This window comes from Fistularia commersonii, chromosome 3, assembly GCF_037954325.1.
Source record: "Fistularia commersonii isolate RoL2024-O1a breed Wild chromosome 3, RoL_Fcom_v1.0, whole genome shotgun sequence".
Classification (NCBI taxonomy): Eukaryota; Metazoa; Chordata; class Actinopteri; order Syngnathiformes; family Fistulariidae; genus Fistularia; species Fistularia commersonii.
Genome location: NC_141286.1, coordinates 1,897,301 through 1,924,254, shown reverse-complemented (window position 1 = coordinate 1,924,254; position 26,954 = coordinate 1,897,301). Strand labels below are relative to the sequence as shown.

The 26,954-nt window shown below is 37.6% G+C and overlaps 1 protein-coding gene across 4 annotated transcripts in view; it reads left to right on the top strand.

Moving 5' to 3' along the window:
* msi2b (musashi RNA-binding protein 2b) overlaps window positions 1–26,954 on the top strand; it is a 289,929-nt gene that overhangs the window by 252,010 nt on the left and 10,965 nt on the right. Inside the window, exons 11-13 of one of the 4 annotated variants that reach the window (XM_086141241.1) lie at window positions 10,405–10,467; window positions 20,975–21,148; window positions 26,134–26,288. In XM_086141241.1, coding sequence (XP_085997367.1) covers window positions 10,405–10,467; window positions 20,975–21,148; window positions 26,134–26,288 — 392 coding nt within the window. Of the gene's footprint in view, window positions 1–10,404; window positions 10,528–20,944; window positions 21,149–26,133; window positions 26,289–26,954 lie in introns of all 4 variants that reach the window. The other 3 variants (XM_086141232.1, XM_086141222.1, XM_086141248.1) reach the window with 3 other exon arrangements.

The following is a 26,954-nucleotide window of genomic DNA, read 5'->3' as shown; positions in this document are numbered from 1 at the left end:
ATATATATATATACATACATAAATACTGTAAATACAGGTATATATATTGTGGCAGACATGAAAGGGTGTAGCGCTGAAACACCACAATTTTACATATATTTAAATATATATATAGAGGGACACAGAGAGGGAGAAAGACAATTGACATATTGTTAAACAAAAAAAGAAGTAAGCAGTCTTTAAAAATGTAAATAATCTCTCTCTCCTCCATATATATATATATATATATATATATATGTATATATATGAGAGTGACAGAGAGAGGGAGAAATACAAATTAAAATACTGTTGAGCAAAAAAGGAGAAGTAATAAAAGAAAAAAAAAATCTTCATCTTGAATAAATAGCTGTTTCATGGTCGCATTAAATAAATCCAATGGTTCCATAAACCAGGTCAGTTGGAGTCAGTTGGAGATGCACAATAAGAGATGCGATGAATAAACCTTCGCGGTTTATTCAAACATATTATCTTGCTTAGTAAATCACATCGGAGGAACTCAATCAACCCCTCCACATTGATACTCTGCCGACCCGGTCGGAAAATCCCCTGAAGTGTGTATTCATTGGTTGAACTGTAAAAAAAAAAGGCGGTCCGATCCATTACATCCCATCGCGCACCCAAGACATGTATGCTTTCAATGACGCGGCCTCCGTCGCTTGGACCGCACTCCCAAGTTCCCTCCGAGACAAAGCTCATCTAAAGTTTCCCGTCTGCGTCGTACATTATTTCCCATCATGTTCCACGTTGCTTTGAGACCACCTCGCCCCGAGGCCCGTGCTTCAGTTGACACTTCCCTGTAGTTGCCTTGTAACCCATATTTCCACCGGCTTTTCACAGTCCCTGTGATGTTGCACTCACCTGGAGTGAGGCAGACAGAGGTTGCAGGCTAATAGACTCTCACCGGCAGGATGGGTGAGAGGAAACAAGCCTTATTTTTCACAGGGAATGTGTCAACAATGGCTTGTCTATTTTGAGTAGAGGGATGGATGGCTGTGCCAATTGGATCCTCGCTGCGCCTCAGTGCTTTCAAAAATAACTGTGCGAAATAAACCATTAGCTCTGACTGGAGACATCCAAAATAGCCCCTGTTTGTGTGTGTGTGTGTGTGTGTTGCGTTTTGCTCGTGTTGTGAGGACATAAACCCGGTTACATTAAATCAGATTGTTCTAATTCAAGTTAAATTTATCCGTGAAAAGCCTGTCACCTTTACACATTCATTATATCATGAGAGTCTTTGTTTCAAGTTTAAATCATGGAGTGTCTAAGCTTAGAATAAGTAAGTGAAATTATCCAGGAATGGATGGTGAAGTGTCAGTGTGTGTGTGTGTGTGTGTGTGTGTGTGACTATATCCAACAATTTGAAGGTAATGTTGTGTAGTGTTTTACAAGGTCTGTTCTCATTTCCAGTCTCCAAACATCACAAATGTGCCTACATTTCTGTAAAAAAAAGGGAGAAAATAGCAGAATCACATCCACGCATGCGTTCCCAAACCTAATACCTGTGAAATGACGTTTTATCCATAGATGATGTGTACTCTTGAACAAGAGCCTCGGAGATGATAATAGCGAGAGAGAACCGAGACATTTTTCTGGCTTTAGTTATCTTTGGTTACAAGGGATGCAATCCTGGATTCCATTAAGAACAAAAGAAAGAAGAATCGCACAGAGTTTATTTGTATGCTGTTGTTTTTCACTCAGGTCTTCCCCTGAATTAGGCAGGATATTTTCTAAGACTTTTAATTAATGTTGTGGCGTAAAACAAAAACAAACAGAATGTTGCGCTTACAAAAATCCATTCGTTTCAAGGGAAATACCTGACCGAATAAAACATACGTTTATTATCGGCCATTGCGAGCTTTGTGCTCTGCAAAACTGAACGAGTTTTATTAATAACCAATACTGGGATGCATAATATGCAAGAAGTAACTTTATCCAAAGGCCTAATATTAATATTGAGGAAGTAAATGAGCTTCATTTTACCATACGGGCTCAGAAAACTAGGTTTTCAATCTTTTTTGGCTAAATCCATTTAGCTGACCAATAAAGAAACAAAAAGTATCCTAATTTGTTCAGACTGGTGACCTAATTGTAGGATATAACGACAGCAGTTCAAAGATTATAATTATTCTTAGCAGATTTGTTCAACCAAAAAGAAGCTTTAAAATGCTCGATCTCAGCAGCGGAGACTTGAAATCCCTTCAGTCAAGTATTTTTTATCGATTTATTTATTTATTTATTTATATAGATTTTAAGTATAAATTGATGAATTGCAATTTTAAATTGCAACAATGAAATTTCACGTCAGAGTAAGAAAAAAAATGAACACTTGGTCTTAACCCAATCAATATAAGACTCGTTATCAGTGCAGAATCACAATCAATATTTTCCCAATTCTTCTGCAGGCAGGTGCTTCCTTCTTGCAATGCTCTCCTTTCAAGCACAAACAGGAGAATCGTTTTATTTCACTACTTGCATGTTTTTGGTTTTATTTTTGACCCGGGGCATATTTAACCACTCAGTTTTGCTCCCAGACTGCTTAGTATTTGCACTTTGTATCGTTAGTGATTAATGGGTCTATCGGAGAGTCGGAAACAGCAATCCCTTTCAAAAGATGCATTCAGCTCAGGGATCTGGCCGGTTCCAATACTACATCTGAGTGACCAGAACCAAATTTGATGACCTGATGGCACAATTTGATGCCAGAATTTCCCACAGTTGACCTAATAAAACCTTAATCTGTCTTCCTTTAAGTGGCGGTTTGTTTGGAATCTGAATACAAAGAGCTAGATATAAAAACAGAATATTTTATTACGCAAACAAATTTGGGAGTGATGACACTGGAGCTGGAAATTGAAGGTGTGATGTTCAATGTTATTAGTGTTATGCCCAACAGATAGGATGCGAGGTAGAAGAGAAGGAAAAAATCTATATTGAGCTAGATTGAGTGATGCATGGTATTCCCAGAGGTGAGAGAATGATAATTGGCGCAAATTTCAGTGGACATGTTGGTGCAGGCAACAGAAGTGATGAGGTCCAGGTTCGGAAAGCAGTGAAGAAGAAGAACGATAGCACTTCATTGTCACTTTCCGTTATATACTTTCACTTCATTTAACCATTCACGGATGAGACGAGCGATTGGTCGCTGCGTGAGCAGCGCCAGGGGTTCAGTGTGTTGCTAAACAACACTTGGACAGACTAGGAGGAGCATCGGTATCAATGCGGTGTAGTCCAGTTCCAAAACAACTGCTCTAACCTCTTAAGCCATACTGACCCACCAAGAGACAGGCGGTGACTTCGCAAAAAGGATGACATTGGTGAATACTGTCTCCCAGAATAGGCAGAAAAATAGGGTAATAGGGTACACGGGTGGACGACATGTTGTAGAGTAGCGGTGGGTCAAAGTGAAGCGAGTGCATAGGATACCGTAGGTATGTGTAGGACGACTGGTGTGAAGGAGGTGGAGAGGAAGAAGGCCGAGCAGAGGATAAACTGGTGGAAGGTGAAAAGGAAGAGCGATGGGTCAGGGTAGTAAAGAGGAGATCCTGGATGACTGGTCGCGAGCAGCTAATGTGACCAGGGAGTCGAGTTGGGGAGTCGGCAAGAAGGCTCAGTGGTGGAATGAGGAAGTGGAGGAGTGTATTCAGAGGAAGAGATAAGCTTAGAAGAAGTGGAACACTGAGGGGTCTGAAGAGAGTAGACAGAAGAACATGGAGATACAGCATAAGGTGGCGAAGGCCAAACAAAGTGTATCTGATGACTTTATGCTAGGTTGGACAGTGAGGGAGACAAGACTGATTTATAAAGGTGGATGAAGCCAAGAGATGGAGATTGGAAGGATATGCAGAAGGCTATGATGATAAAGGATAGAGAGGGTAATGTTTTGAAATAGAAGGGCGTGCTTAGCCTTGTCTTATAGCCTGGAACCGTTCAGGAGTCCAATCGACTGTATCGCACACTCATTCCTGAGCCCCATAAATTGGTTGAAGGAGGTGGTTAACGTGAGCTTGTATTGCCCGAAAACTCCTGCAATGCCTTGACAAAGGCCGGCCTTGTTTTTCGCAGGGGTTACGTTCCAAAAAGAACCCGTGATAGGCAAAATCTGTGAAGTAGAAACCTTTTTTTTTTTTTTTTACAATTATTATACATCGCTGCTGTCGTCCTTATGTTTTTTTCTTCCTTCTTTATGGAACGAACGGAAGATTCCTTCATTCCGTAATGCCGACCTACAGCCGCATAGCTTTTAGCTTCCCTTAGCATGTCCAGAAGTTTAACTTTATCTGCCATAGATAGCATCTTCCGCTGCCTTTTGGGCCCTTTTGTCGCTCCAGAGCGTTTTGTCAACATGATGGGTTTTAAAGAAACTGGAAATCGCAAGAGAATTTGCACGTACGTCACGTAAATTTGTCAAGCCGTTTTACGTTCGTGTACATATTAAACTGCAACGTTATTGACGCACAGGTAGAGAAGAAGCGGAGTGACTTTTTAGCCAATCAGAATGCAGAACACAATGCACCATGCAAATCCGTGAAGTAGCGAAACCGTGAAAAGTAAACCGCGTTATAGCGAGGGATCACTGTACACTCTTAGAATACGTTGTACGGGACCTCCTGATAGGGGCCGTTCAGTCCCTGTACAATCTGTACCAGAGTTTGGTTCATAAGTTGAATATATTTCCAGTGAGGATTGAATTTATCACAGATTTCTTCCTAGAACTTTCTAAACACAGCCAGGGGTGTTAAGGAGATCTGGTTCAGTGGCCTCAGGATCTTTTCTCTTCGCAGCTGAACATGAAGTGACTGGGATGAAAATTAGCACGTCCAAATCTGAGACCAGGGTCCTCGGCAGGAAAAGGTGTCGTGCCCTGTATGGTTCGGGGAGGAGATCCTGTCCACCAGTGAGGGGGGGATGGAGCAGGTGATCGACAGGCTCTAATCTGAGATGTCAGCTGCGGTGCTGACTCTGTTTTGGTCTGTTGTGGTAAAGATGGAGCTGAGCCGAAAGGGGAAGCTCTCAATTTAACAATCGATGCACATCCCCGTCCACACGTACGCTTACAAGCTGTTGGTAGTGACCGAAAGAGTGAGATCAGGTAAAGAGATCGATTTCCTTTGCAGAGTGTCTTGGCTCTCTCTTAGAGATAATCTTGGCGGGGCTCAAAGTACCACCTCTGAATCCAGCGGAGCCAAATTAGGTGGCGAGGGCATCTTGTCGGTATGCCCGCCGGATGCCTGCATGGTGAATGCGAAGCCTGAAGGAACACCAAGGACACGTTTGAGGGACTCTGTCGTTCTTCTGTCCCGGAAACACCTCGGCATTCCAACCGATGACCTAGACAAAGTGTCCAGGAAGAGGGAAGCGTTGGCTTCTCCGCATCGGCTGCTGTTCCTGCTACGATTGGCAGTGTTGAGCAGGCGTGACGGTGACGACCAACACATCGCATCCTCTTATAGATCATATCATTGAGTTTTAGCCGATCATCCTGCGACACAAGCTTAGCCAGCTAATGACCTCCCCTGCGAACACGTTCTCACGCCCTAAGTGGCAACAACCTGATGAATGGCAACAACCATCTCGTCATTTTTCGACAAAACTGTGGCATCATATTTATTTTAAAAGGTAACATGTAAATGACCGGATTTCGAAATAATAAGATAATTAAATGAATCCAGAAATATTGAAGGACTGGCCAAGACACGTTTTTCTGCTTCTAATAACTCAGTCTTTCAGTTTTCTCAGAGTTTTGAGTTTTAAGAGTAAGGTTATATGAAAGTAGAAATTTTGTACCGTTCGGGAATCTTAATACAATCAAATATCATATTCGTAATAATTCACCTCTAGCTATTTTCTTTGTTGTGTTTACATTGTGTGTCACCATAAATTCATTTCATTATGGATTTATTTATTGATTATTTACAAGACAATCTAACTATCACGTCATTTTCTATTAAAAAATAAACGCGATGACATTTTGCGATTGGCATCAGTACATTATTGAGTCATTGAAAATAATATGCAAAGTTTGTTGACTTTGCAAATATTTGATTCTGTTTGAGAAGAGGGTTCGATGGTGAAGGTTGATTTTCTGCGTCGAACCCCTGAAGGAAAAGAAGATTCATAGATTTTTCAAGTTATTTTTTTATATTGAGAATTATTTTTACTATCGATCTATCATCATAATTTTTTAATTTATTTGTTTTATCCACAATCGCTTTTGACCAAGAAAATTAGTTGGGGAAAAAAAAAGTTGTCCTCGGTGACTTATGTGGATAAAATATTATAATTGAATATATATATTTAACATAAAAAATTCTTAGAGAAAGAAAACATTTTAACAAAATGAAATGTATATATATAAATCTATATACCTCATTTTACCCACAAAAGTCACCTAGGAAAAAATAATTCTGTGATTTTATATAGTTATTTTCATATTTTAATCATTTCATAAATATATAACATTTTAACCACAAAAGTCACTTAGGAAAAAATAATTCTGTGATTTGATATATTTATTTTTATATATTGATCATTTTATGAATATATAACATTTTAGCCACAAAAGTCACTTAGGAAAAAATAATTCTGTGATTTTATATATTTATGTTTATATATTGATCATTTTATAGATATATAACATTTTAACCACAAAAGTCACTTAGGAAAAAATAATTCTGTGATTTTATATAGTTATTTTTATATATTAATCATTTTATAAATATATATCATTTTAGCCACAAAAGTCACTTAGGAAAAAATAATTCTGTGATTTTATATATTTATTTTCATATATTGATCATTTTATGAATATATAACATTTTAGCCACAAAAGTCATTAAAGAAAAAAAATCCAAATATCTACATATGGGTAAAATGCATAAATTCATATGTATGAAACAATATTAGGCTTGAAATCAAAATAATATTTGTTTTCAAGCCTTAATAATAGAAGCTTCAATTTATTAAGAAGATGCTTGACATTTGGGTATAAACCTGGCTAACAAAGATAAAGCGCATCTTGACTGGCTGATGGTGATGGGGATGATACCCAGAGCAACCCACCATCACTGCTCCTAAGTGGACACTAAATCACAGTCTTCCATTCCAAATCCTCCCCTATCTTATTTGTCTCTCTTAAATAATTCCTGCTGAGCAGGAGTCCAGAGAAAGCGAACGTTCAGCCGTTTCATTAAGAACACATAGGGCTGCGGGTCCAAGCAAACATTACTGTGAGCCGAAAAAAAAAAAAAAGGCAAATAGAACTAAGAACAAACATTAAGTAGGCAAGAGAAACTGGGACAACATGGAGAAAAGGAAAAAAAAATGCAAAACAGATTAAATGTATAGAAAACAAAGTACGGTTCTTTCTACTTTGTACTCCCTCAGCATCTCCATCCTCATTTCTAGATCCAAGGAACCCTTTCAGGACAAGATAAGTACCGCTGACCAGAAAATCACTACAGTCACAATAATAAACACTGGCATATTTTATTTCAGCAATAAAGGATCCATGAAATGGATTAAATGCACAGGATTTTCCAGGACGGCGAGCTTCACACAGGGTGCCTGCAAGGCACTAACCATATCTGTTTATTTACCAATACTAATCTTTGCACGAGCCAGTTTTGACAGTCTGAGCGCAGAAACGTCCTCGTTGTTGATGGCGAGAGGACGGATTGAGGATTTTGAAAGGAAGCGGCGGATCGTTTCCTGAAAAACCGGATCATTATTGCCGCTTTTGGTCCAAAATGAGGGCCAAATATGTATCGCCATAACCCCCGAAATTCAGCTGCGCTCACCAACATCTATTGCCATACAGGTTTGTTCTCGCAGGGGAGTTGAGGTTCCACCAGATCTCGGTCTGAATCATAATATAATAGTTCTCTGTGCTCCTCCCGGGTAGAACTGGTCGTATTTTTCCGAGATTTTACCGGCGTTTCGAGCTTTTCCTGCCTGTTTACGACTCCCTTTCTGTCGGAATCGTAAATCCAGTGTTTTCAGTATCAGTATTACAATAAACGATCACGATTTTAATATATTACCTGTTTTATAAAGTCATTTTAAAAGAAAAAAAAACAAAGAAAACGCCCGAGGCAAGAGGGTTCAAACCCGATGTGACAGATGGTTGGTTACGCAGAACCATCTCGGAAGGACCTTGTGAAACCAGTTGGGAGAAACGAGGCATCGCGGAAAAAAAAATACCGTTAGGCGATTAGATGAACCATCTGTCTCCTGTCGGAAGAAGAGCAAAAACATATTTTCCATGAAAGAAAGCCTTCGCTGTGGAAGGAAGAGAAAGCTGTGTGTTCTTTTTCCTTCTAAGAAATCTCCACTTTCATGGCGTCCCCTGTTGCTGTCACATCTAGAAGATACTTACTGGTTGAAGCGTGCAAACTCTGATATTCAAATGATCACGTCATGATAAATGACCACCAGGTCGAACGATTAAAAAACATAATAATTACAAATCGGGGGAAATTTAAGGTTGAATGAAAAATGCCCGCCCTCTCATCTTTTTTTGCTTTTTTTCCGTCCAAAGGGTCGGAAAGCTAAACCTTAAGCTAAATCGGAGGAAATTAACTCCTAATAACATTTCATTTTGGGTTTTTCTGTTTTCTCCAGTTATAAAAAAATCTCAAAAATAGCAGCGGTCGTACGGAGTCTTCCGCGAAATCTCTCTGACCGATTTTCGGTTCGAACAATTTCATTTGTGCCGGTTGGTTTTTCAGAAATAGGCAGAATCAGCTCGCGCTGCTTTTTCCCTCCAGCATTTAAAATCATCACCTTCATTTGTGAGTCACGTTTTCGCTTTGACGGGTGACTTTTGTGACCGCGGCTTTTCCACCGAACCTTAGAAGGTTGACAAGTTTTACCGCAGCGATTGTAGGACGTAAACTCAGCCGTGTTGATATCCAGCTTTTGAGTTGCAGGAAAACCACCTTAAGACTAGAATTCCCTGTAGTTTGATCCTGAGAGTGTGTCAAGGTTTTCTTAAAGTAGGGCAGAGCCGCATAAAATAGGAGGATTTCACTAAAATGTATTAATAAATAGATACGATTATACGTGTGTATATATAAAAAAAACTGTAAATGTATATAAATATCAAGGTATATTTATATTTGTATTTATTTGGATGGATAAATTATCTACATAATAAAACGGATCATATTATCTATTCATCTTATTAATAAATAGATACGATTATACGTGTGTATATATAAAATATCTGTAACGTATATAAATATTCAGATATATTCATATTTGTATCTATTTAGAATAGATAAATTATGTATATAATAAAACAGATCATATTATCTTTCATCTTATTAATAAATAGATACCATTATATGTGTGTATATAAATATATCTGTAAATGTATATAAATATTAAGATATATTTATATTTGTATCTATTTAGAAGAGATAAATTATGTATATAATAAAACAGATCATATTATCTACTCCTCTTATTAATAAATAGATATGATATATGTGTGTATATTCAAATATATCTGTAAACATATATCAATATTAAGATATATTTATATTTGTATTTATTTGGATTGATAAATTATCTACATAATAAAACGGATCATATTATCTATTCATCTTATTAATAAATAGATACGATTATACGTGTGTATATATAAAATATCTGTAATGTATATAAATATTAAGATATATTCATATTTGTATCTATTTAGAATAGATAAATTATGTATATAATACAACTGATCATATTATCTATTCATCTTATTAATAAATAGATACAATTATACCTGTGTATACATAAAATATCTGTAAATGTATATAAATATTAAGATACATTTATATTTGTATCAATTTAGAATAGATAAATAATGTATATAATACAACCGATCATATTATCTATTCATCTTTTTTTTTTTTTTAACGCTTTTCTGCACTTCTTTGAGAAAAAAAACGTATTAAACCTTTAACAAAACTCTCGGGATCAATCTAAAGTGATGTCAGTTTAATATATATGTTTGTGTGTGTGTGTGTGTGTGTGTGTGTGTGTGTGTGTGTTTGCCGAGAGTATAATGTCTTATTTGGTAATGATGGACCGCTTAATTCGAAAAATAAAAGTGGCTCCAAATCCAAGCCCCATCCAATCAATGAGACAAGTATTTTGTATTGTGTGTGTGTGTGTGTGTGTGTGTGTGTTAAACCAGTCAAAAACTATTTAGCGCAATTGAAATCATTCTCGTTGTGTAAATATATAAAAATATATCCGATAAAAAAAAAAAAAAGTGTTATTATTACGCGTCTTACTATTCCTTGCTTAAGTGATTGCAATTCCTTCGATCTTCCCGCCGTCGATCATTTTGCACTCATGGATATCACCGCAACATCTAAGCATGTTTGTCACGTGCGTCCTCTTTCTCAGGCTTCCCGGCGACAGCGTACGGCCCGGTGGCGGCGGCGGCAGTAGCGGCGGCTCGTGGCTCAGGTAGGGGGTCCCGTGGAAGAGGCAGCGGCTACATGGCATATGGACAGAACGCAGGGGCAGGTAAACGCTCTGTCTGTATTCTGTGTGGCCTGACGCTCTCTCCATGCAGTTTTTCCTCACGTCACACCCGCAAACTAACACACTAATATGAATCCAATGCAAAGGTTAGATTTTAGTATTTCCTCTCCTTTTTTTGCGCTGGTTGTGGATTTAAATTTCTTGGCTCCCTTCTAGAGGTACAAATAACCGCTCGCCATAGCATGTAATTAACTACAGCTTTTCAAATGATGCAATTGATGCTAATGTATTTCATCTCAGATTTATTTCATTTTATTGCTGAACATTATTTGGTAATTAGAATGGAAAAAGCCCCCGTGGGTCCTCTAACCATCAGCCAGCCATTGATACTTTGGCTATGACACGCTATATACACTTTTTTTCCTTTTATCATACTATTGTGCACTTCTTACCTCACTTGTTACTAAGACACTTATAGTTTTATCACTTGTTTACTAAAACACTTTATAGTTTCACTCAGACACTTTATAGTTTATAGTTTATTTTTATTTCTAATTCCGCCTTTTTCTTTTTATTATTTATTACTGTTATATTTTCTGTAACTCTGGCCCAACAATTTCCTTCGGGATTAATAAAGTTGTTCTTATCTTATCTTATCTTATCTTACACTTTAGTCACGAGTTTACGAATGCCGAGTGCGACGGCGCTTCATGCCGTAGGTGATATTTTGTGACGACGCGGCCAAAAATGTATGTACAGAAAGACGGATGCTGGTTTGCTAAAGGCTATTGTCTGTTTTTACCTATCGGACGGTGACTCAAGACTCCGGGTAGTTTTGTTTAAAAATAAACCGGCGAAGTAGGAAGCCACCCAAAGCCTTCGGAATTATTCCCTCGTGTATTTATTTATTTTTTTGATACATTTTCTTAATTTTGCCTGCGGTAACAGGGTCAGGAAAAGTATATCAACTTGTGAAATCAGATTAAATGCTCGGATGCAGATGGCATCCAGCAACCGAAATGAGTTTCTAATCGACGTTTTTTTCTGTTTGTGTGCTTTGCATTCGTTGTTTAGCGCTACGGTTCTTTAAATACGCGTGATCATCGTGCATCTGTGGATTTGTACGTCTGTCTGTGGCGTGTGGTCACGTGCGCGCCTCTCTTGATGCTATTGTTGCCGTGTGCACGGGAGAAATGGAAGCTGCATTAAACTTTATTAGTTTTCTGCTGAATTAATGGTACAAACTGCAAGATCAGAGATGTTTCATGGATAAACTCTATGACTTTATTTTACAGACTATATCATTTAGAAAATAAAAACACGCACATCTGCTGCGCGGTTAGGAATGGGTGCTGGATCCCCCAAAAAATCGACTTGGTAGAGTTTTGGAAAAAATCAGTACGACAAAAATGCCCCAAAAAGACGAGGTGATTTCACACAAAAACGTATATCATGTCATGGATGTAAAATAAATCATCTTTTCTTTTTTGAGCATTTTTGGTGCGCGGATCATTTCAAATTTCTTACTCGTCCTACACGTGAGCAGTTTACAACCGAAAGCGTTAAATGCCGACAGTTTAAAATGAATCGCAGTTGAGGTTTAAAAGTTACGCCGTTGTACTCGTTAGCTTGCGGTCATTTTTAAATCCACTTATTCTTAGATTCCCATGAGATTGACGCATTCACGCATTCTGCTCTTTTTTCTGATCCAGAGACGAATGAATTGATTTGTTGTGCGCTTGCTTTTCTCAAACTACCACCGTTTATCACCAGTCTTTTCTTTTAAACGAGATGCAAGAAGGATCAGCTTTTAAAAAAAAACAACAATCTGTTTTATGAAAATAACAAAGGAGTTTTTGACAGATATGTTGACAGACATATTGAATATTTGACAGTGTCAGTTTCATTCATTGCATCGCAGCTGATGTACAATTAAATGTCCCAAATCAACCTCTTTAAGTTCCCAATCCCAAAAAGATTTCTTTCTATTTAACACTTTTAAAAAGTGGCCTTGAGAAAACATGAAAAGTGTAATTTAGCAGGAAACATAAATGAGATGTACTTGAATTGTCCATATTGTAAATATATACATATTTCTAGTCAGATCATACCTGCCTTTTGCCTCTTTGTTATATCTAATTCATTTTATCGGTTTCATTGTTGGAGTTTGCATGTCGGACAACCCACAAACATGCAGCACGTTAACTGGAGACCCGAAATTTCCCAGACATTTGACCGAGGGAGTGAATGGTGAAGGAAACGCAGTTTTGATAAAGAATGAATGGATGACTATAATTGTTTTCAACTGTAAAAGAAATGGTCGGAAAACCGAGCTTCTTTTATAAAAGCATGAATTCCTCGACAAATCATATTTGTCTCACGAGCTACGCTAAAGCTCACGGTGTCACCCGGTAAAGAGAGTAAAACTTAAGAGATAATAAACCAAAGCTTAATTTCCATGTGAACTCATTTCACCTGCTGAGCTTAAACGTTTTATATCATAATTGACCTCTTACACAATGTCAAAAAACAATAACAACTATTTTTAAGGCACTTTGTATTCTTGTAGGACTGTATTTTTTTCACGGAATATTACCTATTATACATCTATATATGTTTCTTTTATCAAGTATTCACTGTTGTAAGAGCTGATTGCACTAGAATAATATTTTCTTTCCTCAAAGGAATCAGGGTGAAGTAAAACATTTTTACATACATTTTCTTGTGCCGTTATAAAATAAACTCAATACATACCCTTGACATATGTGCGGAATCTTTACGATGTAATTTCAATCAATTTAAAAATGAATAATATAAATGAAAACTTGTTTTAGACAAACAAACAAGCAAAAGATGAAGTCATAATACTAAATTTAAAAGAGCAAAATATTAGCACAATTATCACATGCGTCAAGTTGACAGATCGATATCAGCACCCTTTTTATCCCAAAAAGTGGATTAATATGCTTTACATACTTCATTGCTATTGTCATTATGCGAACAAACTAATATTAAGGCAGATTATTTCAGAAGAAACATATAAGACACCTGATCACCTTTTTGGTGACTACCTGTGGAGCATTTTAAGACTCGTCCAATTAGTTTACTGAATCCAAAAGTGACCGAGCCATCAGTCGCTCCATTTAAGATTTCAAGCTTAGCGAACTTTTCCGTGGACATTTTTTTTTTCTTTCCGCGGAAGGCGAGAACATTGACATTAGCCCTCAAGCCAAATTCATAAAAACCATCTTCTTTGTTCACTGAAAATGATTTGACCTTTTTAGACTGATTATAATGTACTCCTCTTTCCGCCTTCCGCGGGAAAGTTCTACTTTGCCCTTTTTAATGATTACAGGGATTCATTAGGCGTTGTTGTCGTGGAAAACCGAGGTCGTGTAAATTTGCCCCGACCACTTTTATCCTTAAACTGTCGGCCGTTCATCTGGAGCTCCCTTGAGCTGCCGTGACGAGACGCTAGATTTTGAGACTCCCGCTTTCCACGGCGGTTTGTGTTTACCGGGAGGCCATACCTGGAAGTCAAGTTCTCCGTCGCAGATTTCATTTAAACAACTGCCTCCGATTCCCCCCCCGGACGGAGTAACATACACGTTTCGTGAGGTCTCCATGACAACACAAAACAAGGGAATAATAGTAGCAGTGGACCAGACGGTGGACCATCTTCCATCTTCCTTCGGTCGACGGTTCATCCGGTGCAGAACCTGACGCTTTAGACCAGGGGTGCTCACACTTTTAGCCAGCTACTTATGAAATAACCAAGTCAAAATGATCTACCCACAACAAAAATGCAAAACATTCTTTCTATGTACAATGTATGTTGATGAACCGTCATTTCCGAACGATGAGCCGCGATGCAGCTAATAAATGTTTTTTTTTTGGGCGGGAGCTTCACGCCGCTTCAACATTTATCCTCGTTACATGGGACCGATGAAATGACCGGGAAATTCTGAGTCCGTTCAACTGCGACACCGAAGAAGACCACTGACGGTTTTAGCGCGCGGGAGGAAGACCGAGATAGCAATGAGCTAGCCGGTGCGGCTTATACTCAGGTGCGCTTAATAGTCCAGAAATGACGGTACCTTGCATAACCGAATGAGCCAATATTGCACGACACAAAATAAATATGTACATTTTTTTGTCATGACCCAAGTTCGGCCTTATTCACGATGCTTCGGCCGCGACTTTCGCTTTTAAAGTATATTGTGTGAAAAGCGACCGCTGTCCTTCTTTGTTATTGCGATGTTAGACCGACAGATGAGGCGAACGCACTTCGAAAATGTCATTGTGAAAAGAAAGTCCTCCTCCAATTCCGTATGAAAGTGTTAAGTTTTTGTCTTTTTACTTGGTCCGGCTCCCCTGCTTATTTTATACTTTTTCTCAAGTTTAAGAGAAAAAAACGAGGGCTAAAAATTGGAAGTAACTGCTTCCCTCAACCATTCATCCACATCGTGGCCTAACTCTGCTGCCTTTCTTATCCTTGCTGGTCCCAGCCTGCACACATCCTGCCTATTTTTGTTTATTTATCGTATTCTTGTCATTAATATCGTCACTATTTCTATTGTCGTTTTGTTTCGGTTGTCCATTTTCACCCTCACTGTTCCATTCTTATCCCTGATGTTGTTGTTGTTGCTTTCTATTTATTCCTGCTTGTCTTCTGTCTCTCTGTTAATATTTATATTCATATTTATTTTTGACATTATAACTGTTCCGCTGCTGTGACAAAGAAATTTCCCCCCTGGGGAGCAATAAAGTTTATCTCATCTTATCTTAGTAGTAGTAGATCGGAGACACTTTATTAATCCTGAAGAAAATGAAAGTGTCCAGCAGCAAACACATAATAAAAAAATGCACATATTAAACATATTGCACATATTTGCATACATACAACCGATCACTTAGGAGAAAAAAAAATGATAATACTAATAATCCAATGAGGTAGTAAAAGTGTCCTTGCAGTAATCCAAATTGGGGTGTGTGTGTGTGTGTGTGTGTGTGTGTGTGTGTGTGTGTGTTGGGGGGGGGGGGGTCATGCAGTCCAGTCCATTGAACAGCTGTACTTCATACACACCTATCATACCATCTGCATCATGTGCATATAACTACACACTGTGTAAATAACTTTATTTCTATTTATTTTTATAAAAACCCGTACACGCTCCGAGCCGGGAGCTCTCATCGCAAAATGACTTAAAAATCTTGGTTCATGTGGAAGCTATAAAAAAAAAAAAAAATATATAGTTTTACTGAATGATTTTATTTTTAAGAGATTTTGTCTCATTTCACTGTGTTCCCACTTTAGTGAAAATGGTGAAACAATTCAATGCTGCATTCCGGTAGAGTTTGGAAAAAATCCGCACTCCAAAAAGAAAAGATGATATATTTTATATATATATATATAACATAAAATTACATGCATGACATTTCAAGCAAAAAATAGCCTCTTCCTCAGATGCTAACCGGAAATATGTGTTTAACAAATATGTTATTATGGCGCCATTTTTAAAGAGAAGAGAAAGATCGCCTGATCGATTCCTTCCGGTTTTTTTTTTTGTTTTTTTTTGCGCCTCTTGTTGGATATTTGATGTCCATTTAACATTATAACATTCTTTTTACTATCGTCGATGTTGCAGCTTCTCAATGTACAAATTAGCACGGTAACGGCGACTCACACTCACCGTGCAAGGTGACACTTACACACCGGATGCGTTTCTCTGCAGGTTTTTTTCCATGTGTTCAATTGCAACTCCAATCTAGCGGCGCTTTCTGTTCATCACGCAAGCCAGATGTTTCCTCCCCGTAACTTTCCGAGCAGCTGCTCCGAAATGAAGTCGAGCAAACCGACGCTTTTCCCTCAATCTGAAGATATTTCACGGGCTCAGATTGTGATCCCAAAATCCTAATGAACTCACCACCTGATAAGTGTCGGCTACTAATGCCAGCTCACAATAAACTACTTGGATCCATCGCGACCAAAACCATTTAATAAAAAAAAGAAAGAAATATTGTCACATGAAAAGATGATTCCGGTGGTTTTGTTTGAGCGTCGTCGCTGAAATTGATCGTCACATCAGTGCACTAATATGGTAATATGTCTCAATAATCTATGTTATGGTCATGAAAACTGCGCCGCTACTCGGTAGATCTCAAAAATGGCGACGTAGAGCGGTTGATGATAATATGAGGAAGTTGCAAACTCACAAAATATTGTGATTTGTTTCAACTCGGTGTTATCGGACCACGATTTATCCTTCAATCTTGAACCGTTGGATATTCTTTGCTTGGCCTGAGGTTTTGTCTAAAAGCATCGGATGCCAAATCTGGCTGCTATTCAATTTGCACATTCCAAAATACTGTAAGTATAAAGAAATATGAAGCCGCCGGGTTCATTAATGACTCTAAATAATCCAAAATTGCAAATAGCCGTGATTTGTTATATTCCTTTCCGCATGGATCGGTCCAAGGTGTGTCCTGCCTCTCGCTCGGCGCCAGGAATCTCCCGTGACCACTTGTGCTGGTTAAGCAGTATTCATAATGAATGAATGAGATGATTTCCCCACTGTGGGATGAATAAAGATATTCTATTCATATTCATATTTTCCACCTGTTTTGCCTCCCAAATAGAGCAAAAAAAAAAATGCAGTTTATATTAAAAGCCCAATTGAATATTTCTAAAACCCTCAAAGATAAATAAGAGGTTTATTGATATTGTTTTTTTTTTCCTACCTCTGTACAACATTACAGCACATTACTGCAGCTCGCACATTCACAGCAACGCTGGATTCACTTGTTCAGCATCTTGGATTTTTGGGTCCATTTTCTTAAAATGATATTTCGCAAGCCTCTCCAGCTGGAGTTTACTTCCTACATTTTAACTGTCAATAACGTTTATCTAAGCATTAGTAGCCTTTCATAACTTCTATCTCTGGACACTCCTCAACTTGATTTTAACATTGTTCTCTGCAGGACTGTCTCAGAAAATCAGAATAATTTGAATGATTAATAAATTGATTTATAATTAATTCGAGTAATTAATGTAAAAGTTTAGGCTTTACTAAGTAGAGAAAGACAAAAAAAAAAAAGCAAAAAAAATGAACCAAACCAAACAAAACCTCAAAATATTTGACAAGATTAATATCTAGTTTTAACTGTACTTATTTATTTGGTCATTTAAAAATGACCAAGTTGTCACCCAATCATGAATAGTAACCTCTTATAAAATACAAGACTGTGTCAGAAAATCAGAATAATTTGAATGATCAATAAATTAATTTATAAATAATTCAAATAATTAATTAGGATAATCTGTAATTCAATTAAAAAAACAAAAATTACTTTTTCATGATATTCTAATATTTTGGGATAGGATTTTTGAGTTTTTTGTAAGATGTAAGTCATAATCAGCAATATCAAAATAATAAAAGGCTTGCAGTTGATTTGTAATGAATCCAGAATGTATGACAGTTTTGTTTTTTTAATTGCATTACAGAAGATAAAGAACTTTATCACAATATTCTAATTTTCTGAGACAGTCCTGTATTTTAAAAGAGGTTACTGTTCATGATTGGGTGACAACTTGGTCATTTTTATGAATAAATAAGTACAATTAAAACGAGATATTAATCTTATCAAATATTTTGAGGTTTTGTTTGGTTTGGTTCATTTTTTTTTGTGTCTTTCTCTACTTTGTAAAGCCTAAACTTTTTACATTCATACATTAGTTGAGTAAATGCATGTAACCTTTTTCAGATAAAATAGCGGAAATGGGGCTGAGCTCCCCTCGACCTCCAGGATTCTACCATGTATTAGATATTTTCATGAAGGCTTATCTGGACACTAATGGAGCTGCCATTCTATCTTTGTTATTTATGAGCTGCTGTATTAGGCTGAGAGGAACTGTTCTTTATGTTAATTAGTCTGTGATTCAGCTTGAATTCCTACTTCAAGAGAGTGAAAACCACTGCAGAAATAGAAAGAGGGCCCATTCTTCACACACCCACAGTAATGGGGCTAATTGCAGATTTTTAAATCCCAGTGGCAATTTGGAAGCAAATTTGATACCTCCCCACAAATTAAAATAGGATATTACACAGTTTCATGTGGTTACAGATTTTGCAAAAAAAAAAAAAAAATAGAATCAACTTCAGGTGCACCTGGACTTTTGTCGAGTATTTTTTTCTAAATTCTAGGAGCTGCTCTCAGTGAATACATCTCACTCTGAGGGAGGAGTGGAAAACACTAAAGTTACTATTTAAAATCAGTAATAAATAAATCGAATAGACAATGATTGAATGAATGAATGAATGAATGAATGAATGAATGAATGAATGAAAGGTGTAGATAGATAGATAGATAGATAGATAGATAGATAGATAGATAGATGGTGAGGGTACCTACAATTTGCACAATTTTATATAGTAATTTATTTGTTTATATATGTATGTTTGTATATAAATTACTGTACAAAATTATATTGTATACATGCTGATATAATTTTGTACAGTAATATATATATATATATATATATATATATATATATATATATATATATATGTTTATATCTATATATGTTATGTGTATACTTATATATATATACATTGCACAATTTTGTACTTTATTAAGTTATAGCACTTTTAGTAATTATATATCTTTATGTATATATATATACATGTTTACATATATGAATATACAAATATATAGAAAATTATAATATATGCATATCATATAATTTTGTACATGCATATATATACATATATTATATAATTTTATACAGTAATTTACATTTATATTCATATATATGTTGATACATATATATGAATGAAAGGTGCAGATAGATAGATAGATAGATAGATAGATAGATAGATAGATAGATAGATAGATAGATAGATAGATAGATAGATAGATAGATAGATAGATAGATAGATAGATAGAAAGAGTTAAGGTGGACAGTCATTCTGGGATTTGTTGTTTTGACACATGTTGCATCAGGTACAGTCTGAGTATGAAAATAATGTTTTGAAATTGCTTGAAAGCAAACAATTATGTTTTTCTGAGCTTCAAACACCAGCGAGTCTGAGCCTTCAGCAATATTACATGACTATCTTGGAAGAAGGGCAGCAACAAGTGACATCATGTAAACTATATCGACCTCTAAGCGCACAGTGAGTTCCTGGGAAGGAGGCCTAATATATTAGATTCATTTTTTATCCAGATTATTTGGTGTTTATTTGTCTGCATGGGTTTCCTCTGAGTTCTCCTTTACTTTCCTCCTGCAGTCCAAAAACATGTAGCAGGAGACCATAAATTATGATTTTTGTCCAGTACAGATAATAGATGGATAGATTTTGATCAAATTCTCTGTAAAAATACAATCGTTTCTGACTATTTTAAGTCACCGAAACCATTCGTTGCGTCGTGACATCATTTCCACTCATAATTATATTTATTTTCCTGATGCTTATTCCCCTAACCACTCAAAGTCAAGGTCAAGCTTATTTGTAATTTGTTTCATTCTGTTCCATTGAAAATGATATCTTAGGAATATCTATGGGCAATTAATTATATCTTGCAAATTTGTCAATTGAAAAAACACTACAGTTCATAAACTACAAAAAAATATTCCAGCATGTAACACTAAATAAAACAAATACTAACAAAAGGATCAGAGGATGAACTGAATGCTTGTCCTATCCTGCAAAAAAAACAAAAAAAAAAACCAGTATAAATACAAATAAATATATTTGACTGTAAAATGAACTTCAGTATGTTTAATAGCAAAACAAAACCAATGTGTGTGTGTGTGTGTGTGTGTGTGTGTGTGTGTGTGTGTGTGTGTGTGTTTGTGTGTGTGTGTGTGTGAATCCTAAATTGAAGTAGAAACTGCAAAATAAAACTGCAAACACATTTAAGGCTACATAACAACAATAGCTGTTAATGAACACAAGTTCATTGCATATGATTGCATAAATATTTACATATAATACATATATATTACATATATATTTCCACACCAACGAGCACCTGTTTTCTTTTGTTTTTGTTTTTTTTTTTTGTTGTTTTTTTTATGCCCACAAAGGAAACTTTCAAAACAATTGTAAATCTGTAATGGATCAAATGTATTTGTGACACGATCAGCTGAGATAGTGCTCTCTTTCAAAATAATATCAAATTAAATATTTTTATTTACACCCTATCCCTTATTTCCGGTTAGGTAATATTCATACCTACTCGCCGAAAAAAAAAAAAAAAAATCCAAAGTATTTTCATTTTCAAATCATTCTTCCCGCAGCTCATTTCACTGTCATAGATATTTTTTTTTTTTTTTATGAAAGTCGCAAAATAATAGAAAGAACATTCGGAATAATTCCACTGCCCAGGTCATTACTGTAAAGGTCAATCAAACCCAACCCCTCCATTCCCCCCTACTTCTCCCCCTGTCTCCCAGGGCTCCCTGATTATGGGTTGTACTCTGCAGCCGGGGCCGGCGGCGACATGAGGGGAGGAGCGCCCTACTCCCTGGCCGACTATGGCTCCCTGGGGCCCCAGACAGCCGGCCAGATGCTGCCCAATGAGCACGCCAGCTCGGCCAGCAACTCTCCCACCTCCCTGCAGCACCACCTGCACAGCCCGGACCCTTTTAAGTGCCCAGGTGTGTACCTTCACATGTCGGCTCCTCCTTCCCGTGCATTTCGAGCCGCAAAGAAAGGAGGAACGCGGAGGGTGATGATAAAGCGACCGAGCGTGACGCTGTCGATGCGCTTGGCGATTCGCCTGGAATGCAGTGCGTGTCTTTCTTTCGCGACGCCTCCGTTGGAGGATTGTTCGTTTGGTATCTTTTGCTCTGTTATCATCACAGGTTGGATGTTTTACGTTTATGAACTGGACCCAACTGTCAGATTTGGTAAACGCTACCTCTTTACCTCAGAGCTGCATGCATCTCCTATGTGTTTGGCATCGCCGGATAAAGGGTTATTTTAAAACACAATCCGACCAATAGGTTATTCCACGAGTCTATAAAAGCAAATTGTATGCTAGAAGCGATGAGTTTTTATTAGGTGCGTCCGTACCCATGTGTTCTCAGAAGACAGATTTTTTTAATTTTTAAACGTTTTATCACTTCCCCTTCTTTTCGTCTGGTGGATGATGGCAGCGAGAAGTGACCCTGTAAAATGGAAACAAGTGGATCAGACCGGCAAAAACACTGTTCCGGGAAATCGGCAGGAGAGGGTGCTGTGGTCTTTCGTACTCGGGATGAACAACAGCAACGCTTGAATAACAATGACACCTAAAAACAATGGCGATGTTGTTACTGAAAGCTTGTAATAATTGGAACGCAGACAGACACGGCAGCTTCGGCCCGCGGAAGAGCTTTCTTTATTTCTTTTGCGTTTTAATACGACTCTTTCTTTTCATTTTAGACCGATTGGCCGCTGGACGCTCCAAAGTTTACATTTTGCACTTAAACATTGAAGGGTTTTTGGCGACGACCGGTCACTTTGGCGATCCGCTCGCCATCCGGGAAAAAGCCGCCAGTAGCATCATCTTGCAGTTATCTAAAGCATGATGTCGACATTTTATAATAATAATAATATATATATATTGATATATCCATGTTTGTTGAACGTAACCTCGATTATTGGTATCATAGGTGTTCCACTGTTTTTCCATACATGTTTGGATTTTTGAAGACTTTTGAAACCAAAAGAAGCGGCGTGCAACGGGTGTTTGGTGAATCAATCAGTGTGTCAAAGTTATTTCTGAGTAAGAAAACGAGAATCCTGTTTGTTTGTCTCCCAGGTGAGACGACGCCATCGCATTTCGGTTTGCTAATTGGAGCGTCAGAAAGATTCGTGGCATTCATGAGATTCAAAGTGTGGCGTCACGAGTTTCCGATGTCCGACTGTAAAATCTAAACATGGATCTCGGTAAAAAGGAGTCATTTAAGGAAAAGCTGGCCTCAAAAGTGAGGTTTACGTGTTGATACGATATGGACGGCGAGACGTTCCATCGTAATTTGCAATATCACAAAAAAACATAGCGATGGCCTCCTTGGAAAGAGGAACAAGCAAATAGTGGTTTACTAATTGTGTTTTTTCAAGTATTGGTGCCGCTGCTATGTGGACGACAGTCAACTCTTGTCAATATTCTGCAATATTTCACCATTTTCTCTGCAGTTTGTTTTGACCAAAACCCAGAATCATTTGTCTTGTTGGTAAGATTTGCTTGAGCGGCCTGAAGCCTCACCAAACCACGCAGAAAAACAAAAGTCAAAGCGGTCAACTTGGTGTTTGTGAACGCTAAAGAATTAAGAATAAGAGTAAGAATAAGAATAAGAACAACTTTATTTATCCCAAAGGAAATTGTTGTGCCAGAGTTTCAAGTAAAAAACATAACAGTAATAGATGATAGTAGAAAGGAGGAAGAATAAGAATACAATGAAATATGAATTGTCTTAACTGTTAATACAATGAAATATGAATTGTCTTAACTGTTAAAATTGTATAACAGTAAAAAAATGTTTAAAAATAAACAAATAAATAAATAAAAATAGATAAATAAATCAAAATTAAAATGGGGGGGGAGAATAAGAAATACAAATAAAACTAAAATTAGAGATAAGATAATATAAATCACAAAGCCCAATAATTGCCAATAGTTGTGTGTATGTCCTGTGTCTTCTGTCTTTCACTTGTAAAGCATCTCTGAGTACCATGAAAAGCGCTATACAAATCCTATGTATTATTATTATTATTATTATTATTATCATTATTATTATTATTATTTAAGAGGGGTTCATGATTTGCGGGGGGTTTCCGGTTTTGATTTGTTTCCTTCGACGATTGCCAACCATCTTTTCAAACACGCCATTAAAAGCACATATTCCAGTATATCTATCGTACCTGCCGGTGAGTATTTAGGTAAATACGTCCCAGTTTGTCTTTTCGCCCGAAGGCGACCGCCTTCAATACGTTATTGCGTTACTCGCCAGAACTCCGGCCGAACCTCCATCCCTTGAAGGAAGCGTATTTCCTTTCCTCCACAGTAAAACCCCCGCCGCCTCCAGTGAGTCGGGTCCATACAAACGTGGCCCACCTCTGCAATCACACATTACCCAGGACACACTTTGTAATTTCCTGCCTGTCAGACAGAAACCGAGGTCCAATACTCAAAGCACTTAGGAGAAGATAATCACCATCATATATTTAAAAGAGGCTAGAGGGTGAGTAGGGGGAGTTAGGAAGGGGTAGAGGATGTGGGTGTGGTGCAGCGTGGAGAGGCTCTTTCCACGACAGGTGTTGATTAGATGAGGGGTGTTGTGACTGAATCCCCCGCGTCGTTTCACCGCCAGGCGTTCAAACACTGGCGAGTCGCCGTAGTTTTTACTGGTGCAAAGGAATTGATACTGGGATGTTTGAGAAACCAAGCAAACGCCGAAGGTGGACGATTCTAGTAAATTACCTTAAACATGCAGTCACTGTCTAGTTACTGATTCTTTTTACGTGACATCCTTTTTGAGCAGGAAAAATAACCACATGTCTTGCTTTTTAAAGTTCTTTTTAACTTTATTTGACTTTACAGGCAAATGCATCACAAAAGAAAGTTCTTCATAAGTGTGTAAGATGTGGCCCAGAGCTGGAAAACACTGAACCCCGAAGATTAGCAATGTACAGCCAGATCGGTAAACGTCGATGTAGGCGTACCACCAAAATACATTTTGTTAAAAAAAAATTGGAGCATTTTATCAACATCCAAAGGAACGGGCAACACAGCTGAATTACAAGCGGTAATAAGAAGGATGTCAAACATCACTTTTATCGGAGTGGTTTCAATGAACGGTGAGATCCTTGAAACTGACGCAAAGGTTTAAGAATAATAGAAGTGGACTGAGAGTAACTGGGAAAAAGATGTTTTCAATGCCTGTAAAAAGAAGGGAGACTCGCAGACCAGAATGTTTATCTACCACGTGAGATTGACGGGAAATATTTATCCTCCCAGGTCTCAGTCAGACCAGGAAAACTCCGGTTTACCCTGTTGGGACCTCAAGCAGCAGGTCGTGGACTCACAGGCTAAAATTCAATTTTACAACATGTCAAGAAAGTCTCAAAATCGATGCAGAAGAACCTCGAGAAAAAAAAAATCCAAATTCAGATGCAACCGGAGACGCCGGTCAGATTCTAACACTTTCAGAGAAATAAACAAAATCAAGGAATTCATAACCAGAAAAGGATGTGAGGCTGACGGACGGTAGTTCGGAGTCCAAATTCAATTTGAAATCAATTTCTGCTTTTGTATTTTTATTTTTAATGAAGTTTTTTTTAAATAAATCCAGTCTTCAGAGCCCACCAAGCACGCTTTTAATTCAAAACATTTGTACTGGTATCTAAAGCAGATATATATATATATATATATATATATATATATATATATATTATCGTGTGTTTTTATTCTATTCCTGGACCAAATAAAATTGGGTATCATCAGCCATTACGTTCTGTTATATTTCTTTAATTGAAATTACAATCATATACTGTTTTAATCCATTAAAAGGAAATGTAAGAAACAAAGTCAAATCCTAAAATGAATGTAAAACATGTGATAAATCACCCACATTGGAAATTGAACAAACATAAAATATATATATATTTATATATATGTTTGTTGTGGTTTAATCCGTTCACTTTATCTCTTAATCATTAATTGTTGTAAACCCTGAACCTGCAATACCTACAATATTCATACAATGTCCTCTTTTCTTAACTAATGTTATTACCATCGTCTGAAACACATCAGAAGCGGCGTTGTTTTTTTCACTTTGTGTGTGTGTGTGTGTGTGTGTGTGTGTGTGTGTTTGCCGAGAGTATAATGTCTTAATTGGTAATGATGGACCTCTTAATTCGAAAAATAAAAGAAGCTCCAAATCCAAGCCCCAGCCAATCAATGAGACAAGTATTTTGTGATTGCTTTGTCTCGCTAATTGTCACTTTTTTATTGAAAACTGTGGCCAATTTCATTCAGTATTCGTGACTAAAATTGTTCCGTTTATTTGGTACGGAAAGCACAGCGTGGATGTGCACACTGGCAAAAACTAGATGTGAGTAATAGAGTAGATTTTACTCCAAAAATGTCAGTTCAATATTAAAAAGCAATATTAAAAAGACCTTTTTCTAACTTTTCGCCCAAAGCTAACACGGCAGGGTTTGGACTTCAGGGCGCTGATGCTACGATGTAGCCGCTGCTTCGGCTAACGTCCGAGAAACCAAACGTCGCGTTCAAACAAACGAATGGATTTTTACCGATCCAAACTGTCAATTCTCCTTTTCTTCTTTGGATTTGTTCCCTTACAGGTAAAAGAGACGATCACATTCCCGCTTTAGCCGCCCAGTTTAGCTCTACCGGCTTTTATTGACTCGCACCGTAGCCTGTATCCACTCAAAAAGTCACTTAAATCTCTTTCCTAGTTTCTCTTCCCGGCACAAACAACAAAAAGCAGATCACTCGTCGCACAAACACCTCATCTGTCGCTTTCCACCATCGGCGAGCGCAACTCAAGCTCTTTAACGTCAAAAACCATCGCATTAAATTTCTCCGAGTGGTGATGTCAGTTTTTTCTCTCTGGTTGACTCTTCCAAACAGGAACCAACCCCAGCAGGCCCGGACCCTTTCCTGGTGCCAGCAGCCCCGGGCCTGTAGCGGACCTCTATAACACTGCCAGTCAGGACTCGGGTGTCGGCAACTACATCAGCGCCACCAGCCCTCAGCCCACCTCTGGCTTCAGCCACAGCATCGCTGTATGTATCCGTGCACGTTTTATTCGTCCACGTCCCGTCCGTCCGCTTGCTCCCCCGATCTAATTCGTGCAATCTCCTCTTCGTTTAACCCAAAAAAATGCTCGTGGAGTTTATCCGTAAGTGTCACAAGCCGCTGGAATCCATTCAGTTGGTATTTTGTTGTGCACGGTGTCAATTAAAGGCTCGTATTTGCAAGAAAAGTTGCAGGAACGGCTGACATCTGTGATTAAAAACAGTGGTTTTTCATCTTTTTAAATGATGAGTACATTCATGACATTAGAGTGGCACATCTACAAAAAAAAAAAAAAACAATATAGTGTTTTTCTTTTCAAACACATTCACTTTGGAAGCTGTCATATGTTGATCCGTAGTGGATGAGCTCATCAAGTTGGCCTTTTTTTTAAAAGAGATTTGAGGAAAAAGGAAGCACTTGTGATTTTAATTGAAAGTAAACATTTATCAATAGGCATTCAGACAGAGAAGAGGTAATCTTAAAGAAAACAATATTCAAATTTGAATGAGCTGTGAGGTTTTGTGCATCGCAAGCTGCAACGTGAAGGACTGATGAAGGGCGTTGTTGGTCAAACGGTGTGTTTTTCAACACTCAAGGAGTCGTCTGAAGAGACCGATTTCATCTTTTTAATGAGGGAAATGGTCAAATTGCAT